Source organism: Thalassophryne amazonica, chromosome 8 (genome assembly GCF_902500255.1).
Source record: "Thalassophryne amazonica chromosome 8, fThaAma1.1, whole genome shotgun sequence".
Taxonomy (NCBI): domain Eukaryota; kingdom Metazoa; phylum Chordata; class Actinopteri; order Batrachoidiformes; family Batrachoididae; genus Thalassophryne; species Thalassophryne amazonica.
In genome coordinates, this window is record NC_047110.1 from 1,629,523 (window position 1) to 1,651,047 (window position 21,525).

At 43.9% G+C, this 21,525-nt stretch overlaps 1 protein-coding gene across 2 annotated transcripts in view; it reads right to left on the reverse strand.

Moving 5' to 3' along the window:
• Window positions 1–3,924: 3,924 nt before the first annotated feature.
• tat (tyrosine aminotransferase) overlaps window positions 3,925–21,525 on the reverse strand; it is a 110,277-nt gene continuing 92,676 nt past the window's right edge. For both annotated transcript variants that reach the window (XM_034175677.1, XM_034175678.1), the window contains 2 exons: window positions 13,897–13,995; window positions 3,925–5,242 (listed from right to left, as the gene is read on the reverse strand). In XM_034175677.1, coding sequence (XP_034031568.1) covers window positions 5,102–5,242; window positions 13,897–13,995 — 240 coding nt within the window. In that variant the 3' untranslated portion in view covers window positions 3,925–5,101. The remainder of the gene's footprint in view (window positions 5,243–13,896; window positions 13,996–21,525) is intronic.

A 21,525-nucleotide genomic window follows, 5' to 3' on the forward strand; every position in this document is an offset into this window, starting at 1 on the left:
AAGTCAAAGTAGTCAAAGCAAAATGACAGTACAAAAATAAAGACAAAAACCAAAATCCAAAATACCCAGAAACAACATATGGAACCCAGAATAGTACCCGCACATCAATAACATGAACCAGAGATGCAGGACAGGAACCCGGACCAGACAGAATCAATCACCACACACACACACACACACACACACACACACACACACACACACACACACACACACACACACACACACACACACACACACACACACACACACATACACACACGACAGAATGGGGAGCAGCACACATCCACAAACCAGAGAGGAAGGACACAGAGGATCAAATGGCAGACACACTCTCAATCACACACCGGAGGGAAATGCATTGACCCCCCCCCCCCCCACACACACACACAGGTGCACACAATAAACGCAGGGAGCGCAGAACAGGGGACACATGACTGACACGAGGAGACACGCCCAAACAAGGGAACAGAAAGCAATGACAGATGAGAGAACCCCACAATAATACACAACTCAAGAACACGGCAAAACAGGCCAATGAGCAGAACCGCCACACAACCTGTGTCTCCTGCTCAGGTGCCTTCAGTACCAGCAATTCTGTGACCATTTATCCTCAGTGAATGAAGCTTGGTTATTTTTTCTCCTCAACCTCACTGCAATGAGTCCACATTTGTTACCTGCAAAACTTGACAAAATCATTTCCATGCTTCCACTGGAATGTCATCTGAACCAGCTGCTTTTCCACTCTTCATCCTGCTCATAGCTGTCCTCACTTCATTCTTACAAATCCTTTGCACTTCCTGATTTACTCTCTCCACATCATCTAGCCTTCTCTCTCTCTCTCATTTTCTTCATTAATCAGCTCCTCAAAATATGCCCTCCACTTTCTCAACATGCTCTCCTCACTTGTCAGCACATTTTTGTCTCCATCGTTTATCACCCTAAACTGCTGTACATCAGTTAATTCCCTTTGTCTCCTGCGGTGTTCTCCTCCTCCTCTTCTTCTTTGCTGAGGAAGTGTATCACTGTCATTTTCTACTCAAAGTAAAAAAATCTCAAAGGTACTAATGCAACTTTTTCCACTTATAAAACAAAAATCTGTGTTGTGTGGGCCGCTGAAGAGGAGGTACTGCTGGCCCACCACCACCAGAGGGCGCCCTGTCTGGAGTGCGGGCTCCAGGCACCAGAGGGCGCTGCCGCCTCACAGGAGCAGCCGGGGTGACAGCTGTCACTTATCATCTGATCAGCAGTGGTATATCAGCAGGACGACATCTCCACCTCTTTGCCGAGATATCGCTCTACCGAGGAGGTAACGTACTCAGCCGACTTTGTTGTCTTCCTGACAGGAATACCTGTTACTTTGTGTGTTGGATAGCAGATATTTTGTTTCCTTTTTTCCGACGAGAGGTGGAGGTGGTTTTCCACCATACGTGTTGCTGGGTGCAGACGCACCCACATCTAACTGTTTTTGTTCCTCGCCAGCAGTACCAGATCCGACAAGCGGAGGCAGTGGCCACCTGGGAGTTCGGGACTTGGCGGCTCCAGTATTCCCGGGGTTCGGTGGCGGAGGAAATCGTGTGGTTCCGGTTCTGCTTTGGACAGACGTCTCTTATCTTCGAGCCTGCCCACGTGACACATTTTTGTGAATTGACTTCATTGACTATTATTGTAATCTGCTGTGTTTGTTGTGCTTATTCACAACAGTAAAGTGTTGTTATTTGACTTCCTCCATTGTCCGTTCATTTGCGCCCCCTGTTGTGGGTCCATGTCACTACACTATCCCAACAATCTGGGCATAAATAGGTTAAGCAGTAGCCCAATTTCCACTGGCACCCTGTTGGGAAACAGCACCAGTGGCATTGTTGTTAACTAAGGCCTCAACTGACCTGGTGTCACAGATTGAACAGTCCCCCCTAAAAATCAGTCCGCCCTGCCTTCACAGTACATATCATTTGTGAGCGTCAGTAGCGATTTGCTGACAATCACCTCGTTTCTGCTTCAAACTGCACTCCAGTCATTATCTAGCTCAACGACAGATATCTGAAGCTTTTGTAAAACAATAATTTCCACATAAATTCAGCATTGTTACATCATAAAAGATGGGGGAGCGCCACAGCAGCACACCTGAGTCTGACTCTCTGAGTCTGACTCTCTACACACAAAGTGATCAAAGGGAATAATGTGATTATTAACCATCAGATGACAAAGTAAAAGCTCTTAAATCATTATAAAGTCAGTTGAAGTAGAAACAAGGTGATAATTGGTGAATTGCTGCTGCTGCTCCAAAATGACGCATGCGCAGTGAAGGCAGGGCGAACCAGTTGTTAGGTGGGGGGTGTTTGGTCTTCACCGGTATTCAAATTTGATTTGTGAACTGTATATTTGGGATTTTTTTTTAATTTATTTATTTCCCAGATACCTTTCCTGATGCAACCCTACTCGTTTTTCCAGGCTTGGGACACAGCATGCAGAATGTACTGACTGCACACCACATGTTGCTGAGATTTTACAAACATTTTGCAGAATACAACAAGCATTTACAACCCCAATTCCAATGAAGTTGGGACATTGTGTAAAATGTAAATAAAAACAGAATACAATGATTTTCAAATCCTCTTCAACTTATATTCAATTGAATACACAACAAAGACAAGATATTTAATGTTCAAACTGATAAACTTTATTGTTTTTGTGCAAATATTTGCTCATTTTGAAATGGATGCCTGCAACACGTTTCAAAAAAGCTGGGACAGTGGTATGTTTCCCACTGTGTTACATCACCTTTCCTTCTAACAACATTCATTATGCGTTTGGGAACTGAGGACACTAATTGTTGAAGCTTTGTAGGTGGAATTCTTTCCCATTCTTGCTTGATGTACGACTTCAGTTGTTCAACAGTCCGGGGTCTCTGTTGTCATATTTTGCGCTTCATAATGCGCCACACATTTTCAATGGGCAACAGGTCTGGACTGCAGGCAGGCCAGTCTAGTACACGCACTCTTTTACTATGAAGCCACAAAGGATCTTACTGCATGGGCTCAGGAACACTTCAGAAAACCATTGTCAGTTAACACAGTTCGTCACTACATCTACAAGCGCAAGTTAAAACTCTACCATGCAAAGTGAAAGCCAAACATCAACATCCAGAAACGCCGCCACCTTCTCTGGGCCCAAGCTCATTTGAAATGGACAGACGCAAAGTGGAAAAGTGTCCTGTGGTCTGATGAGTCCACATTTCAAATTGTTTTTGGAAATCATGGACGTCGTGTCCTCTGGACAAAACAGGAAAAAGACCATCCAGACTGTTACCAGCGCAAAGTTCACAAGCCAGCATCTGTGATGGTATGGGGGTGTGTTAGTGCCCATGGCATGGGCAACTTACACATCTGTGATGGCACCATCAATGCTGAAAGGTACATCCAGGTTTTGGAGCAACACATGCTGCCATCCAAGCAACGTCTTTTTCAGGGACGTCCCTGCTTATTTCAGCAAGACAATGCCAAGACACATTCTGCACGTGTTCCAACAGTGTGGCTTCATAGTAAAAGAGTGCAGGTACTAGACTGACCTGCCTGCAGTCCAGACCTGTCGCCCATTGAAAATGTGTGGCACATTATGAAGCACAAAATATGACAACAGAGACCCCGGACTGTTGAACAACTGAAGTTGTACATCAAGCAAGAATGGGAAAGAATTCCACCTACAAAGCTTCAACAATTAGTGTCCTCAGTTCCCAAACGCTTATTGAGTGTTGTTAGAAGGAAAGGTGATGTAACACAGTGGGAAACATACCACTGTCCCAGCTTTTTAGAAACCTGTTGCAGGCATCCATTTCAAAATGAGCAAATATTTAAACAAAAACAATAAAGTTTATCAGTTTGAACATTAAATATCTTGTCTTTGTGGTGTATTCAATTGAATATAGGTTGAAGAGGATTTGAAAATCACTGTATTCTGTTTTTATTTACATTTTACACAACGTCCCAACTTCATTAGAATTGGGGTTGTATGTCAAACCCTGCACTCAAATCCAACACCAGCAGCAACACTGGTGTAGAATCTGCATCCATGACCATCAATAAATCATTCATCATCTTCCGGAGTGCAGTCTGTGTGGAATGATGAACCCTACGTGCCAAGTGCAAAGGTTCACAAAGATCAGATTGTGACAGAAAGGCAAGACGCTGGTTAGCAAACGGGTAAATTATACAGGTAAATTCGAATTAGGTTAATAATTACTCAGAATGTCAGAATCCAAACTAGCTTTCTTAAATAGTGTTTTTGTTTTATCACAGAAGCTTTGCAACTCAAGTTATCATCAAGAAAGGCCTGAGTGTTGACCAAAAGTCTTGGCAGGTAACGGGTTGCACATCGAACATTTTTGGCACATCACAATCTTGGACAAAGTCCCTCAGGAAACTGCAGCACTCAGATGAAGCTGTGATCTTTGTGGACTCAGTGGATTCTCTGATTGTAGCAGTTGAGAAGGTGAGTGAGGAATCTGGGTTTGTGATCATCCTGGGTCCAGACTCAGATCCAGGACCTGTCCATAAGAAGTGTGTCTGTATGTGGTGAAAGTGCTGAACTGAGGTCACACCCATGTGACCTTGTCTGGGTTGTCTGCTGGTTGTCATCCAGGACCCAGTGTAGTTCCATCATGTGGTGGATACCGTACCAGCGCTCGCTCCCAGAACTGATCCAACTAGAATATCTGTTCTTGGATGAATGATGTGGACGTTGTGCTTTGGTTGACTTCCAGGTGGAATCTTGCTTTTATTCATTTCATAACTCAGTAAGTTTAAAAGTTATTCTGCCCTGAATACTTCAGAATGTTACTGAAACATGAGCACAGTATGTGAAGACAAAGCTGCTGGTTTGATCAGCATCACTTTTCATGCACAAGACGACTTTACAAATACACAAAAACAATTCCACACCATTTGGTGGTATAAATAGAAATATGAATAATTTGGTTAATTTCATGTGGATTATGCAAAAATTAGTTCAATCACCAAATCGCGCACGCTGCCGTACACACAGACTGATATCAAATTTTTATATTTCAGTCTCTAATGGATGAACAGATCTGGTCTGAGCCCAGTCAAAGGTCCAGCGCTGTGGCGTTGCCGCTGCCTGGCCTGTAGTGCTGCCGGCAGAACTCTCCGATCCGACCACAAGCCTCCACCAACAGCTCCTCCGGAACCGTCACCACGATGCGGAAGAAGTTTGGATACTCAAAAGCCTGCAGGAGAGAAAAAAAACCACAAGCTTAACAATAAAAATACAGAATAAATCCTAATCAGGAAGAACAATTAGGAAAAAAGTCACACCTGTCAATAAATGCTTTTTGAAGAGGATATATTTATATACATAAACACACCCACACCGTGCACCTGGAAAGTATTACAGCGCTTCACTTTTTCCACATTTTATGTTACAACCTTATTCCAAAATGGATGAAATTCATTTTTTTCCTCAAAACTGTACACACAACACCCCATAATGACAATATGAAAAAGTATTTTTTGAAATTTTTGCAAATAACCCCCCCCCCAAAAAACTTACAGAATGGAGTCACTTCATTTCTTCCTACAAACCTCTACTCACAACACCCCATGACATGAAAAAAGATTTTTGTTTCAAATTTATTAAAAATAGAAAAATAGAAACCTAAGCAATCCTGTGTACATAAATATTCACATCCTTTGCTCAATACTTTGTTGATGCACCTTTGGCAGCAATTCCAGCCTCAAGTCTTCTTGAATATGATGTCACAAGCTTGGTGCACCTATCTTTGGACAGTTTGGTTCATTCCTCTTTGCAGCAACTCTCAAGCTCCATCAGGTTGGATGGGGAGCGTCGGTGCACAGACATTTTTAGATCTCTCCAGAGATGTTCAGTCAGATTCAGGTCTGGGCTCTGGCTGGACCACTCAAGGACATTCACAGAGTTGTCCTGAAGACACTCCTTTGTTTTCTTGGCTGTGTGTTTAGGGTCATTGTCCTGCTGAAAGATGAACCTTCGCCCCAGTCTGAGGTCAAGAGCGCTCTGGAGCAGGTTTTCATCCAGGATGTCTCTGTACATTGCTGCACTTTGTTTCTCCTGGTCTGAGAGTCCTTCAGGTGCCTTTTGTCTAACTCCAGGTGGGCTGTCATGTGTCTTTAACTAAGGAGTGGCTTCCGTCTGGCCACCCTACCATACAGGCCTGATTGGTGGATTGCTGCAGAGATGGTTGTCCTTCTGAAAGGTTCTCCTCTCTCCACAGAGGAATGCTGGAGCTCTGACAGAGTGACCATCGGGTTCTTGGTCACCTCCCTGACTAAGGCCCTTCTCTCCTGATTGCTCAGTTTAGATGGGCGTCCAACTCTAGGAAGAGTTCTGGTGGACCTGAACTTCTTCCATTTACAGATGATGGAGGCCACTGTGCTCATTGGGACCTTCAAAGCAGCAGAAATGCTTCTGTACTGTGAATACTTAAGTACATGTGATTTTTCACATTGTCATTATGGGGTATTGTGTGTAGAATTTTGAGGAAACAAATGAATTTCATCCATTCTGTAATAAGACTGGAACAAAATGTGTAAAAAGTGAAGAGCTGTGGATACTTTCCAGATGTTTACACTGTAGATGGTGGGATCTTCAAAGTCTTCACAATTTTACGTTGAGGAATATTTTTCTGAAATTGTTCCATAATTTTTCAACTCAGTTTGTCACAAACTGTTGAACCTCTGCCCATCTTTACATTTGAGAAGCTCAGCCTCTCTGAAATGCTCCTGTTATACTCAGTCATGTTACCGCTGTGTTGCCAATTAACTTAATTACTTGTCAAATGCTCCTCCAGTTATTTTTGATTTGTAATAGTTACTTTTCCAGCCTTTTGTTGCTTTTGTTATTACAACTTTTGAGATGTGTTGATACCATCAAATTCAAAATGAGCTCATATTTTCAATGAAATGGTAAAATGTTCAAGTTTCAACATCTGGTATGTTGTTTGTGTTCTGTTGGGAATAAAATATGGGTTTATGAGATTTGAAAATCATTGCATTCTGTTTTTATTTGCATTTTACACATCAACCCAAGTTTTTTAATGGGGCTGTACTTCACAACAAGATGATAATACTGTATTTTCTGGAGTATAAGTCGCTTTTAATTTTTTACTAGTTTGTGAGGTCCTGCAAATTATACACATGTGCAACTTGTATACACCAAAAAATGTAGACATTTGTTATTCATAACAATAATTACACTGACTATTTATGCAGGACTTTCCAGGAAGATTCCTGGTGGATCTGAACTTCTTTCATTTACAGATGATGGAGGCCACTGTGCTCATTGGGACCTTCAAAGCAGCAGAAATGTTCCTCAGATTTGTGCTTCCAGACAATCCTGTCTCTGAGATCTTCGGGGGTATTGGGGGAGGGGTTGTTATTTGCAAAAATCTCAAAAAATACTTTTTTCCCCGCATTGTCAATATGGGCACTGTGTGTAGAATTTTGAGGAAAAAATAGAATTTCATGCATTTTGGAATAAAGCTGTAACATAAAATGTGGAAAAAGTGAAGCGCTGTGAATACTTTCAGGATGCACTGTGTGTGTGTGTATGCTCTCTCTCTCTCTGTATATATCTATATTCACACACACACCGTGTGTGTGTGGTAGGTCATGTAATCAGGATGTCTGTCAACCAAATGCTTTGCAAAGTTTTGTATGACCAGCTTTCTGAAGACAGCCGCTCTGTGGGTGGCCAGAAAAAGAGATTCAAGGACCACATCAAATCTACACTCAACAAATGGGCTGTTCCCCCTGAGAGCTTAGAGCACCTAGCAACTGACCTAAACACCTGGTGTTCTACCTACAATGCTGCAGCTACATGTTTTGACGAGGCCTATGACTGGGAAGCCAATGAGCAACGGGCCCGTCAACACCAACCCGACACTGAAACTCTGGCTCCACCTGGTTCTGCTCTCCAGTGCCCTGTATGTCGCCGGCACTATGTCATGCATTGGTCTCTACAGCCACATGCAGAGACACCATCTCAGCCTGCCTAAATGAGTCTGCATGGCATCATCGTCGTCTGCAACGGACAACCATTAGGGTAACATTAGGACTTTACAGCAGGCCACAGAGCAGGTGATTATAGACCCTGCAAGGCTTATGACAAATATGGGTGTGGAATTCATTAGCTTAACGGGGAAATTCCAGCTGGGACTTCGGAGAGGGGGGTCACATCTTCTCCTCTCTCTGTTTTTCTGGCTCTGCTCCAACCTTCAAAAGTCCCAACTTCTCCAGACTGTGAATTCTTCAAGCTATATTTGGAATAACCATGGAATTGATCAGCTGGTCTCTCAACGTTATTGACATACAAGGAAATCAGGGCTGGGGGACCCTGCGTGCCCAGATGGAACCTATCCTGCAGGCTATGTTCTTGACACCCAGGAGAAATGGCACGTTGCATGCTTGGCACCACTCTGCATGGAAGATGTCGAAGATTTATTTTTATTTGCTTTTATGGTAGGAGGGGCTGGTGCTGATTGGGTTATACACTGAGGAAAATTCATCAAGTTGAGACTGTGCCCTGTTTCCACAGACATATCCATAAAAATCATAGAGGGATATGCTTTGCAAATGTAATACCCATTACTACACTGGATGACGTTGAAATTGAGGCTAGCTCGTTGGCTGTTCCAGCAATATCAAATATTTCGTGTGTGCTAGCTATATCCAGCATGGAATGTCTCAGACCTAAACCTACTTCTAGGCATCTCACTACTACTACTGTGGAACCACCCCTAAATCCAAACAGCCCAACTGTCAACCCAACTGAGGTCCTTAGTCTGGTTCTCATTAACGTAATATCACTGTCCTCAAAATCATTGCTGATTAATGATTTAATTATTGATCATCGCTTAGATATGATTGGGTTATGTGAAACCTAGCTGAAACCTACATCTGTCCTCCCCTTAAATGAGGCCTGCCCACCAGCATGCACATTTAGTCATGTCCCTCGTGATGCAAAGCAAGGCAGGGGTGTTTCTCTTATTCATAAATCTAGGTTTAGTTTGATAGCTGTTGGTGGTCACAAAAATAACAAATTTTAACATTTGATTCTCTGCTCTGCCCATGATGCTTCATATTGCGAAGGTCAGAAGACTAGAAATCAGTCGTATTACTTTGTCACTGTATATAGGCCGCCTGGCATACTCTGAATTCTTAGATGAATTTGGTGCGTTCATCTCTAACTTGTCGACGAGTGCAGATAACATTCTGATTATTGGTGGCTTCAACATTCATATAAATAAGCCTTCTGATCCCCTCTGCAAATCATTTATGGAAATTGTGGATGCATTAGGATTTCAGCAATGCATTCAGGACTTGATGCACATTAGTGGTAATGCCCTGGATTTGGTTCTCACACATGGTATTGCTGTCACGAATATTGACATCATGCCTCTTGCATTAGTGGTCTCAGATCACTCACTTATTAGGTTTACAGTTTCATTGCCATGTTTAGTAGAACAACAACCTTATTTATCACTGTGGCTATGTATCAAATCCTCAACTACAACCCCTGGCAAAAATTATGGAATCACCGGCCTCAGAGGATGTTCATTCAGTTGTTTAATTTTGTAGAAAAAAAGCAGATCACAGACATGACACAAAACTAAAGTCATTTCAAATGGCAACTTTCTGGCTTTAAGAAACACTATAAGAAATCAAGAAAAAAGATTGTGGCAGTCAGTAACGGTTACTTTTTTAGACCAAGCAGAGGAAAAAAATATGGAATCACTCAATTCTGAGGAAAAAATTATGGAATCACCCTGTAAATTTTCATCCCCCAAATTAACACCTGCATCAAATCAGATCTGCTCATTGACATTGACCCTATGCCATGACATTGACCCTATGTGTCTTTTTGCAAGGAATGTTTTTGCAGGTTTTGCTCTATGGCAAGATGCATTATCATCTTGAGAAATGATTTCATCATCCCCAAACATCCTTTGAATTGTCCAAAATATCAACATAAACTTGTGCATTTATTGATGATGTAATGACAGCCATCTCCCCAGTGCCTTTACCTGACATGCAGCCCCATATCATCAATGACTGTGGAAATGTACATGTTCTTTTCAGGCAGTCATCTTTATAAATCTCATTGGAACAGCACCAAACAAAAGTTCCAGCATCATCACCTTGCCCAATGCAGATTCGAGATTCATCACTGAATATGACTTTCATCCAGTCATCCACAGTCCACGATTGCTTTTCCTTAGCCCATTGTAACCTTGTTTTTTTCTGTTTAGGTGTTAATGATGGCTTTCGTTTAGCTTTTCTGTATGTAAATCCCATTTCCTTTAGGTGGTTTCTTACAGTTCGGTCACAGACGTTGACTCCAGTTTCCTCCCATTCGTTCCTCATTTGTTTTGTTGTACATTTTTTGATTTTTGAGACATATTGCTTTAAGTTTTCTGTCTTGACGCTTTGATGTCTTCCTTGGTCTACCACTATGTTTGCCTTTAACAACCTTCCCATGTTGTTTGTATTTGGTCCAGAGTTTAGACACAGCTGACTGTGAACAACCAACATCTTTTGCAACATTGCGTGATGATTTACTCTCTTTTAAGAGTTTGATAATCCTCTCCTTTGTTTCAATTGACATCTCTCGTGTTGGAGCCATGATTCATGTCAGTCCACTTGGTGCAACAGCTCTCCAAGGTGTGTTCACTCCTTTTTAGATGCAGACTAACGAGCAGATCTGATATGATGCAGGTGTTAGTTTTGGGGATGAAAATTTACAGGGTGATTCCATAATTTTTTCCTCAGAATTGAGTGATTCCATATTTTTTTCCTCTGCTTGGTCTAAAAAAGTAACCGTTACTGACTGCCACAATCTTTTTTTCTTGATTTCTTATAGTGTTTCTTAAAGCCAGAAAGTTGCCATTTGAAATGACTTTAGTTTTGTGTCATGTCTGTGATCTGCTTTTTTTCTACAAAATTAAACAACTGAATGAACATCCTCCGAGGCCGGTGATTCCATAATTTTTGCCAGGGGTTGTATGACTAAACTTGAAGCTAGACTGCCTGATATCTTAGCTTCATGTTTGGATAATGACCAGTCAGTAGACAGTCTTGTGGATAGTTTAAACTCAGTGCTCAAAACTACACTCGACATGATTGCGCCACCTTTATTAAAACCGCGCCCCCACAAAAACACAGTCACCTTGGTTCATTGATTACCTGCGTGACCTCAAGCATAAGGCTAGAGGTCTAGAATGGAAATGGTGTAGTTTAAAATTAGAAGTAGTCCACCTTGCGTGGCATGATGCTATCTTAGACTATAAGCATGCAGTACTGGCTACAAAGTGGACCTATTACTCTGATTTGATCAACAAAAACAAGCATAACTCAAAGTTCTTGTTCGACACGGTGGCAACACTTATTCAGGGACAACCGCCTGTAGTTCACTTTCCTTTTACAGCCCAAGATTTCCTGGATTACTTTGAGAAGAAAATAGACAATATTAAGTTAAACATATCCCAGCATGCCTTAACCCAGCCACTACACCCTGCTATTGAGGTGGGTGCCATTACTGAGGTATTACCGAAATTTACAGAATTTGACAGTATCTCACTAGGCATGCTGACAAAACTCGTAACGTCAACAAAAAGCACAACCTGTTTATTTGATCCTATACCAACAAAACTGTTTAAGGACCTGTGGCCCACTCTTGGGCCGACTGTGCTGGAAATTATTAATCTCTCATTAACCTCTGGATCTGTTCCTAAATGTTTCAGATCTGCAGTGATTAAACCATTAGTTAAGAAACCTAATCTTGACCCTAGAGTATTGAAAAACTATAGGCCGATATCAAATTATCATTATGCTCTAAAATGATGATACTCAGTTATACATGCCGATAACTGCTGGTAATCTCATACACATCAAATCCTTAGAACATTCCCTTGCATCAGTGAGACGCTGGATGTCTAGCAACTTCCTACTTTTAAACTCTGATAAGACAATCAATTTTGACCAGCTAACGCTTAGCCTCGGCTTGTGTGTCATACATCACACCGACAAAGTGAGGAACCTTGGGGTAATTTTTGATCCTATGTTGTCCTTTGACCTCCACATTAGAGATATTACGAGGACTGATTTCTTCCACTTGTGAAATATAGCGAGGATTCGTCCCATCCTGTCTCTGGCTGATGCTGAGACCCTGATTCATGCGTTTGTCTCTTCTAGACTGGACTACGGCAATGTTCTATTTTCTGGTCCAGCATTAGGGCTCTCCAACTGGTTCAAAAATGCAGCTGCCAGACTTTTGACAGGAAACAGAAGGTTTCACCACATTACACCCATTTTGGCGTCTCTTCACTGGCTTCCTGTCCCAGTGAGATCAGATTTTAAGGTTCTGCTACTAGTCTATAAAATTGTTCATGGACTGGCACCTCCCTACTTAGCTGACCTAATTAAACCCTACGTACCGGCCCGGGCTTTGCATTCTCAGGGTGCAGGACTACTTTGTGTCCCTAAGGTGAATAAAAAGTCTGTGGGTCACAGAGCTTTCTCTTATCGTGCCCCTGTTCTGTGGAATGATCTCCCTGCATCAATAAAACAGTCAGATTCTGTGGAGACTTTGAAGCCCAGACTTAAGACGCACTTATTTTCCCTTTCGTATGGCCAGCATACTGACATAGTATGTTACTATGCTTTTTTTTCTTTTAATTCATTTTATTAGTAAACGGAGTGTGCCGTGGCCTCATCTTTATCTAAAGTCTGGGTCTTTTAGTGAAGCTTAGGGCTAGCGGCCGGCGATCACCTTAGTATTTCTACTGTTTTTGTTGTTGCTTAACTCTGACAAATTATACAGTATTTCTTGTCTTTCTGATGCCTGATTCTGTTTTTTCTCTCTGTTTGAGGTGCAGCGCCATCCAGAGGTGGGACTGGGTGTTTTTCTTCTGTAACTCTCCTGTCCTGTGCACCGGCAACATTTCCTGTATATTCATTTTGTGAATTGTTTTCTAAATTGTGTCTGTATCATGGCCCAAGCACATGGTCACCCCTTTGAGTCTGGTTTGCTTGAGGTTTCTTCCTCAAATCATCAGAGGGAGTTTTTTCTTACCACTGTTGCCTGTGTTCTTGCTCTGGGGGTTGGTAAGGTTAGACCTTACTTGTGTGAAGGCTTATCAGGCTGAAGGACAAAATGCCCTGCTGTTTTCCTCCAGGGGAATGTCTTGGCCTTGGTGAACATTTGGCTGTTTCTTATCTCAACTCACAAAGACAATAAACTGTTTCACAGGACTGAAGCATGCTCCACTCCCTCTCCCCACCCCCCTGCTACCACCCATCACACACCCCCCATTCCAGCTTCTGCTCACGTCATCCATTCCCTTCTGCGGGGGCGGCGCGGTTTTAGCTGCAGCTGGTCCCCGTTCCTCCCCCCAAGCTGACGGAGGCGCAACTCAGGGTTGCTGCGTGACCTTCACCCACTTGCCTCAATTCAGATAACGGACTTTTTCAAATTTAGTGCACATAAACAATGTCAAATGTGTATGTGCTGTCTTTAATTCTGATGTGCGCCATTATTACGGTAAACAAGTAATAACTGTGGACTAATTGCTGTCTGAGGTAACTGGAGTGTAAATGTAATTTCTCCATTGTGAGTCTGATTGCAGCACCTGAGAATATGAGAGGAATCGAAGTGTCCACTGATTCCACAAAGATCTCCTCTGGGTACCAATAAAGGAACTTGAACTTGAAAGATCACATTGAAGTCAACGTCAATAAACCTTCAAAACACCAATGTGGTGTCTTGGATTTTAACACGATAGTATTTTCGTCTTGATCCTGATGAGCTGTGTAGATGCGATGATACAGATACGATGTAGTCTCTCACCGAGGCTGGAAGACAGAAGACAGACTGCTCAGTCACCAGTCGTTCAGTGAAGTCCACATCATCCTTAAAACTTGGAAAGTGATCCATGTCGATCCCCACCTACAACAATAAGTACAATAACATTATCTTATACAGTTATTGAAAACTATTTTATATTTCCTATTTTTGGATAAAGCTACAAATTACATTGCTGTGCAATTAAATCAACAAGAAGTCAGCAGAAATTCAACTTCTTCATTCATTTTCTGCAGCTCCTCCCACACTTCCCTCTCCTCAGCCAGGTCCTCTAAGGCTCGTATCTGGGAGAGCCTGCGAATGGCATCCGCGAGGAAACTTGTACAGTTTGAGGTGAAGTTTGCAGCCATCCCCTCGTGACAATTGCAAACCCTGACACTCCTTCCTGAGCACCGTGTATGCAAATGTGTGATCATTTCAGCGGTGCCAGTGCTGCTGAGCCTCTGTCAGTATTCACGGGCAAATCCTTGTGCCTGTAAAGACCAGGCCAGTGCCACTCGATTTTCGCATGTGTGCTGCACGTCATGCCAGTGGTTGTCGCACGGTACGTGTGCAGGCTGCTCAAGATTTGTGGCTGTATTTTCGCTGCCACTCCGGATGGCATTTAGCAGACAGTCGGCCCTCATTCCCACACATATCTGGAGGACCAATTCAGTGAAATTTCAGGTGAAAAAGTTATCGCTTTTTCCCCCGTTTTTGCACAATTTTGTGTCTCCGCCTCCTCTCCAGCAGTTGCGCGTCAGTGAGATACTGGCCTCACTCTTCCTGGACAATTCCAAGGTGTTCTCAGACATCTGGGAAATATACTCCCTTCTAAGTGTCCTGGGTCTTCTGCAGGACCTGCTTCCAGTTGGACGTGCCTGGAAGACCTCCCAAGGGAGACAACCATGGGGCATCCTTACTAGATGCTTGAACCACCTCAGATGGCTCCTTTCAATGTGAAGAAGCAGTGGCTCTACTCAGAGTCCCTCCCAGGTATTCGAGCTTTTCACCGTGTCCCTGGATCTGCTACCAATATTGGCTTTGAATTTTTTGTATAGTTTTTCTTTTCTTTTATTCAAGTCCAAACAAACAGAGGACGGACCATGCTTTGGCAAGGTGGTCAAGCAATAGTGAACGATAAGGAATAAGATAAGGAATTGGGCTAAAAATATGTAGATCTGGTTTTGGTTCCCAGTCACACTCCCTGCCTGTGTTGTAGCATAAAACACTTCATCTGCATTGTCTCAGTTCAAACTGGTACTGGCCTGTGGACGTAACTTGTGACAGACTGGTATCAATGTGTATCAGACTCTCACCCAGTAAATTCACCAGTGTAAAACTAACACTGACAGTGCTAAATTAACACTACCAGTGTACATATGGTCCTACTCTGGTCAGAGTGGGACCATATGTACACTGGCAGTGTTAATTTAACACTGGTGATTTTAACGTGCATCTGCTGCACAGAATCCAGAGAGAAGCATTGATGATGTTCTTTTTATTCCTCAAGAACAAATGAATGTGCATATTCTGGTCCTTCAAGGGCCTATGGATAATATGGGCTTGACCTTCAACTTCATGATGATATCCTGCAGATGTCCCCCAGATTGTACAACTGACAGTTAGTCTGGCTAGTTATTTTTGGTCTCACTTCACACCAAAAAAAGTCAATCATCGACCTCATCCTAACTCAACAAGTAGACATTGAATGGAATTGTGAATATCAGCTTTGCTTCTTTACATTTTCACAAAGCATTTGACTCAGGTGATTGAGCTTCTCTCTTGGGACATCCAGACAATTCCAAGCTGGCCAACACACAAGTGCTCTGAGTGCTGCGTGGAATGGAGGCAGGACCTCTGAGTTCTTCCCAGTGAATTCTGTTATGTGTCGGACGCAGCTCGGAGAACCGACCAGCGTTTGAAGGACCCAGTATGAAATAAGCAGAGCATGGTACAAAGGCTAACTGAATTTAATACATAACAGTGATACAAAAAATAACAAAAGAAAGTGCGGTCTGGCGTGGTGCGCTCCCAGCAGCGCTAACGGTCCGGAGCCAGAAGCTGTTCGGACCCAAGGACCCCGCCGACACCCCCCAGGTGGCCGCAACAAACCGAGTCTGTGAAAGAAGGAACCATTATGTGAGTCCACACTCAACACACAGAGAGAACACTTAAAAGGTGTACAAACAGCAAACACTTCCTGGCTTGATTACTAATCAGCTTCCCAACCTGCAGGCATGGAACATCCAGTTCACAAAACTCCACTGCAGTGGAAGCCGATTCATGACTAACATACAGCTCAATATAAAAAGGTGTGAGGGACACCACATTTACTGACTGTATAAATGTTAGTCACAAAATCTAACGTACCTCAGGAAGTGTGCTGACGAGCGTGGGACCTCACCCCCTCCTCTTTCACAGACCGTGCATCAAACCCTGGACGTTCTCTGCATCCACTGATGATGAGATGGCTCCCGAGACGACGATCTCACCCGTCTGGTCACAAGGTCGAGTCTCTGGCAAATACACACTGTATACTCCAGTCTTAAATGCCACCATGTTCCAATCCATATAGATGCACCACAGCTGTGAGTCCTGACGAGCCGCAGGTGATCAGGGTGAGGTCCTGATAACCTCAGCAACACAGCCACTCAGTCCCAAATGCAAGCCACCTGGAAGGAAAAACAAAAGACAGAAACAAAAAGGCAGCCAGGCCCCCCAGCCATACAACAGTACCCCACCCTCACGGGAAGCCTCCCGGCGACCACACAAACCTGGCCCAGGAGAAACACCCCCCTCCAGGGACCATGGCTGGAAACCGCATCTGCATTCGTCTTCCAACAGAATGGTTGATGTCCTCTCCTCTGGCTGCATCTTTGCCTTTGTTTCAGTCAGTCACTTAGCACAGGTGTGGCCAGGAGTTCTTAAACCTGTGCAGTCAGCCTTTATCCAACCATGTGCGGTCATTAGTCATAAAACAAAAAAGACAAACACAAACAACCAAACCCCCCCCCCCTCCCCAGGGGACCGTCCTATCAAACCCCGGGATGAGGAGAAAAGAAAAACCCCAAACTTAAGCTTACAAATAAAAGCGCTAAAACACCCCCCCCCCCCCCCCAAACGACATGTAGGGACCAACACCCCCCAGAGGACTTCCCGCCAGCTCCAGGAGTAATAACCACAGCCGAGGTCCCTCTGGGATCCAACGTCACCCACGGGGACTCCCAGCGCCTCCCAGAGGACCACTCGTCAACCCCAGGAGATGCCTCCCCTCACGACCAACGGACCCAGCCCCGGCCGTCTATGGCTAGATGGACCCACAGCCCTTTCCCCCCCAGAGGACACCACAGTCAAACCCTGAGGGCGGAAACTGGGGGGAAAACACCCCCCCCCCCAGGTGCAGAGGTTACCTGGGAAACGCCCAGCATAACCACACTGCACCACTCCAGCAACGCCGACACTACGGCTCACACGGCTGGAGCCAGAGGAGAAGAGAGGGAAGAAAAAGAAAATACCCCAAACCCCCCCTCCCCTCCCGGGTGCAGAGGTTACCTGGGAAACGCCCAGCACAACCTAACTGCACCACTCCAGCAACGCCGACACTACGGCTCACACGGCTGGAGTCAGAGGAGAAGAGAGGGCATAACAAAAAACAAAACAAAAAAAAAAGAAAGAAAAAACAACAACCCAAATACCCCCCCCCATGACCCCCCAGGGGACCGTCCCATCAAACCCTGGGAGGCGAAACCGAAAAAAAATAAAAAATAAAAAGAAAGACTAACAGACTGACATAAGGTTGCTCGGGTCCTTTTTTTTTTTTTTTTTTTTTTTTTTTTTTTGGCAGAACTGCACGGTCACGACCCCAGACACTAAATAGTGAAAAACAAAAAATAAAATCCCACACAAAAAACTCAAAAAACACCCACACGAAATGAACTAACACAAAACAAATCAGTGACGTATACCGTTAAGCTCAAACAAATCGAACACACCTGTTCTAACTTAAGAGCTTAACGGTAATGTGACTAAGTCACCAAAAGAGGGAGCCAAAGTGCTAAAAATGAAAAAAACCCCTTTGGTGACAGAAAACAAACGAGCTGCATCTCTGTGCACAGCTGTGTGCAACACACAACCAAAATGTGCTCAACTAAATAACGCCGGAGCTGATACAACAGACGCAGTAGTTATCTTTATCCGGGGAAATGGGGCTACAACTGTAACACAGGAAGCTCAACGACCCGTGCCACAGAGCTCCGCCGTGCGCGTGCACCCATTACAGACACACTCTTGCAGCTCCCGTTTAAACCTCTTATCCGGTCGGAGCGTGACGCGAAGCCGTCGCCAGTCACACTCCACCACGACCCACGGATAAGGCACAACACAGGAACACGGCTGCAAGAGAGCACAAATCAGTATTCAGCAATGGGTCTCAAACACGCACCATCCGGGCGGAGAGCACCCGCAACTGATCCGGATAACTACTGAACGTCTGCTGCCGCCTTCCCGGCGCGTTACTGTCTCTGCTACCGCTGGGTCCGTGATGTTTGGCCAGAGACTACTGTTATGTGTCGGACGCAGCTCGGAGAACCGACCAGCGTTTGAAGGACCCAGTATGAAATAAGCAGAGCACGGTACAAAGGCTAACTGAATTTAATACATAACAGTGATACAAAAAATAACAAAAGAAAGTGCGGTCTGGCGTGGTGCGCTCCCAGCAGCGCTAACGGTCCGGAGCCAGAAGCTGTTCGGACCCAAGGACCCCGCCGACACCCCCCAGGTGGCCGCAACAAACCGAGTCTGTGAAAGAAGGAACCATTATGTGAGTCCACACTCTACACACAGAGAGAACACTTAAAGGTGTACAAACAGCAAACACTTCCTGGCTTGATTACTAATCAGCTTCCCAACCTGCAGGCATGGAACATCCAGTTCACAAAACTCCACTGCAGTGGAAGCCGATACATGACTAACATACAGCTCAATATAAAAAGGTGTGAGGGACACCACATTTACTGACTGTATAAATGTTAGTCACAAAATCTAACGTACCTCAGGAAGTGTGCTGACGAGCGTGGGACCTCACCCCCTCCTCTTTCACAGACCGTGCATCAAACCCTGGACATTCTCTGCATCCACTGATGATGAAATGGCTCCCGAGACGACGATCTCACCCGTCTGGTCACAAGGTCGAGTCTCTGGCAAATACACACTGTATACTCCAGTCTTAAATGCCACCATGTTCCAATCCATATAGATGCACCACAGCTGTGAGTCCTGACGAGCCGCAGGTGATCAGGGTGAGGTCCTGATAACCTCAGCAACACAGCCGCTCAGTCCCAAATGCAAGCCACCTGGAAGGAAAAACAAAAGACAGAAACAAAAAGGCAGCCAGGCCCCCCAGCCATACAACAGAATTCAGCTGTTTGTTGAAGAGAGATGTGTTGTGGTTCCTATTCTGTTGCTAGCATGGAGTGGGTGTTGGTAGGTTTGTGGAGTCCAGCACCACAGGCGCCTTTGTTGGTGAAAAGATATACAAGGACCTCAACTTTGCAGACAATGCTATGAACTTTGCAGAAGAAATGATGTGATCACAGCACTTGGACAGCTGAATGTGCAGTTGGAGTGTCTGGGTTTGGGATTGCCATGGACCAAGATGAAAATTCAGGCTTTCAGTTACTTCTTGGATTTGACTATCAGAGGTGTATCTCCATCTGGTGAAGGTGTCAAATTCACTGAGAGAGTCACTTACATCTTTGAGATCAAAAGTTGCCCAAGAAGAGCCTATTGTGTCCTGGTGTCCACAGACAGAGGAGAATGAAGTTCCAAGTCTTTATGGTCCCTGTGCCTCCTGTTTTGCTGTATGGTTGTGAGACCTGGACTCTACCTAGTGATCAAAGGGGATGATGGGGTGTCTTTGGTACTTGGTGTTTTTGGAGGATCTCTGAGTACTTCTTCAGTGACTTGGTGTCACATGAATGGTTCATTGGTGAGACTCAGATGTGGAGCATCACTTGCATTTTGAGGGAACATCAATATTTTTCTCAGTGTTGCTGACACAAGGATCAGGAAAAGGCCAAGGACACACTCATGTATTGCTCTGCAGTGACAGATGGATGGCTACTGTTTGGGGGGGTAGCCTGGGTCCCTACTGGTTTGACTGCCATCCAAGGTGCTTTCATAGAGTGCAGCACCAACCTGTGTTCCCAGACCTGACTCAACGTTGTTGTTCATTCATTCATTTTCTGTATCTGCTTGCTCCAATCAAGGGTCACGGGGTGGGGCGAGGGGGCGCTAGAGTTTGTCCCAGCAGTCATAATGCGTGAGACGAGGTACAGCCTGGGCAGGACACCAGTCTGTCGCAGGGCCACATATAGAAAAACAAACAAATTTAGAGTCACCAATCCACCAACCTGCAAGTGGGAGGAAGCCGGAGCAGGGAACCCACATGAACACGGGGAGAATATACAAACCCCACACAGAAAGGCCACAGGTGGGAATCGATCCCATGACCTTCTTGCTGTGAGGAAACAATGCTAACCACTAAGACACTGTGCTGCCCCCCAAAGTTGTGTTTGGTTTTACATGTACTCAGTGGTGGGCACAGATAACCAAAAAAATTAACTTCGATAACAGATAATAAGATAACTGAAAAGATAAACCAATAAACCACCCAAAAATGTATCAGAAGTTACAGATAATCGATAACCGATAAATTCCGGTGTTGTCTATGGGACATTTGCAGTTACTAAAGAGCTGTAATTGATTTTTAACACGATCGCGTTTGAAAGCATCAAAAGCAGTAAAAGACCTAAAGAATAAGCAAGAATGTTTAACCATGCTGCCCCCTGCAGGAAGCAGCACACACAAATGCTGAGAGCACCCACAAAATCAGCTCTTTACTAATCATAATCATTTTTCTTTTAACATTCTGCCCCTGCTGGAAGCTCTTGTTTACAACAACGCTCCCACCACAGAAGCACACCAAGCGCAGCCCTAAGACCAGCTCCCTATCAATTTCAACACTCCGGTCAGGCGGAGGTCTTGAAAAATAAAGTCATACTAACTTATGTTTTTTTTTTAAATACTGATAGAATAACTCCATTAATGTCAATTCTGTCATTTGTACAAAGTTAAAATATAACATATATCTTTTAATGTTGAATAAGGCACTAATTCTGAGGTTTTGTAACAAACACAGACCGCAAAGCATTCTGGGTAAAAGTGCTAAACAGTGATTGGTTCAGTAATCCATTATGTAAACCAACACGTTAATGTGATGTGTGTCGTGTGTTGGTTTAAAGATAAATGTGCTTTTGTAAAATATTCCATTTTTATTTGTAAAAACAGGCATTTTTACGGAGCCCTGGAAGTGTCATCACAATTGCATGTTTTAAAACTTTTATGATGTTGTAAAACGTGCACTCAATATTAGTAAGTAAGTAAATTTATTTATATAGTGCCTTTCACAGACATAAGGCCATGTACACACGTTGTCGGGTATTTGTAAAACCGAATATCTTACCCTTTCAGTTTTGGGGAAAAAACTTCATCCACTCCACACTATGTCGTTTAAAAAAAAAAAATCCATCCACATCGAACCGTATAAATGTGTTGTAATTAGTCTGCCAAACC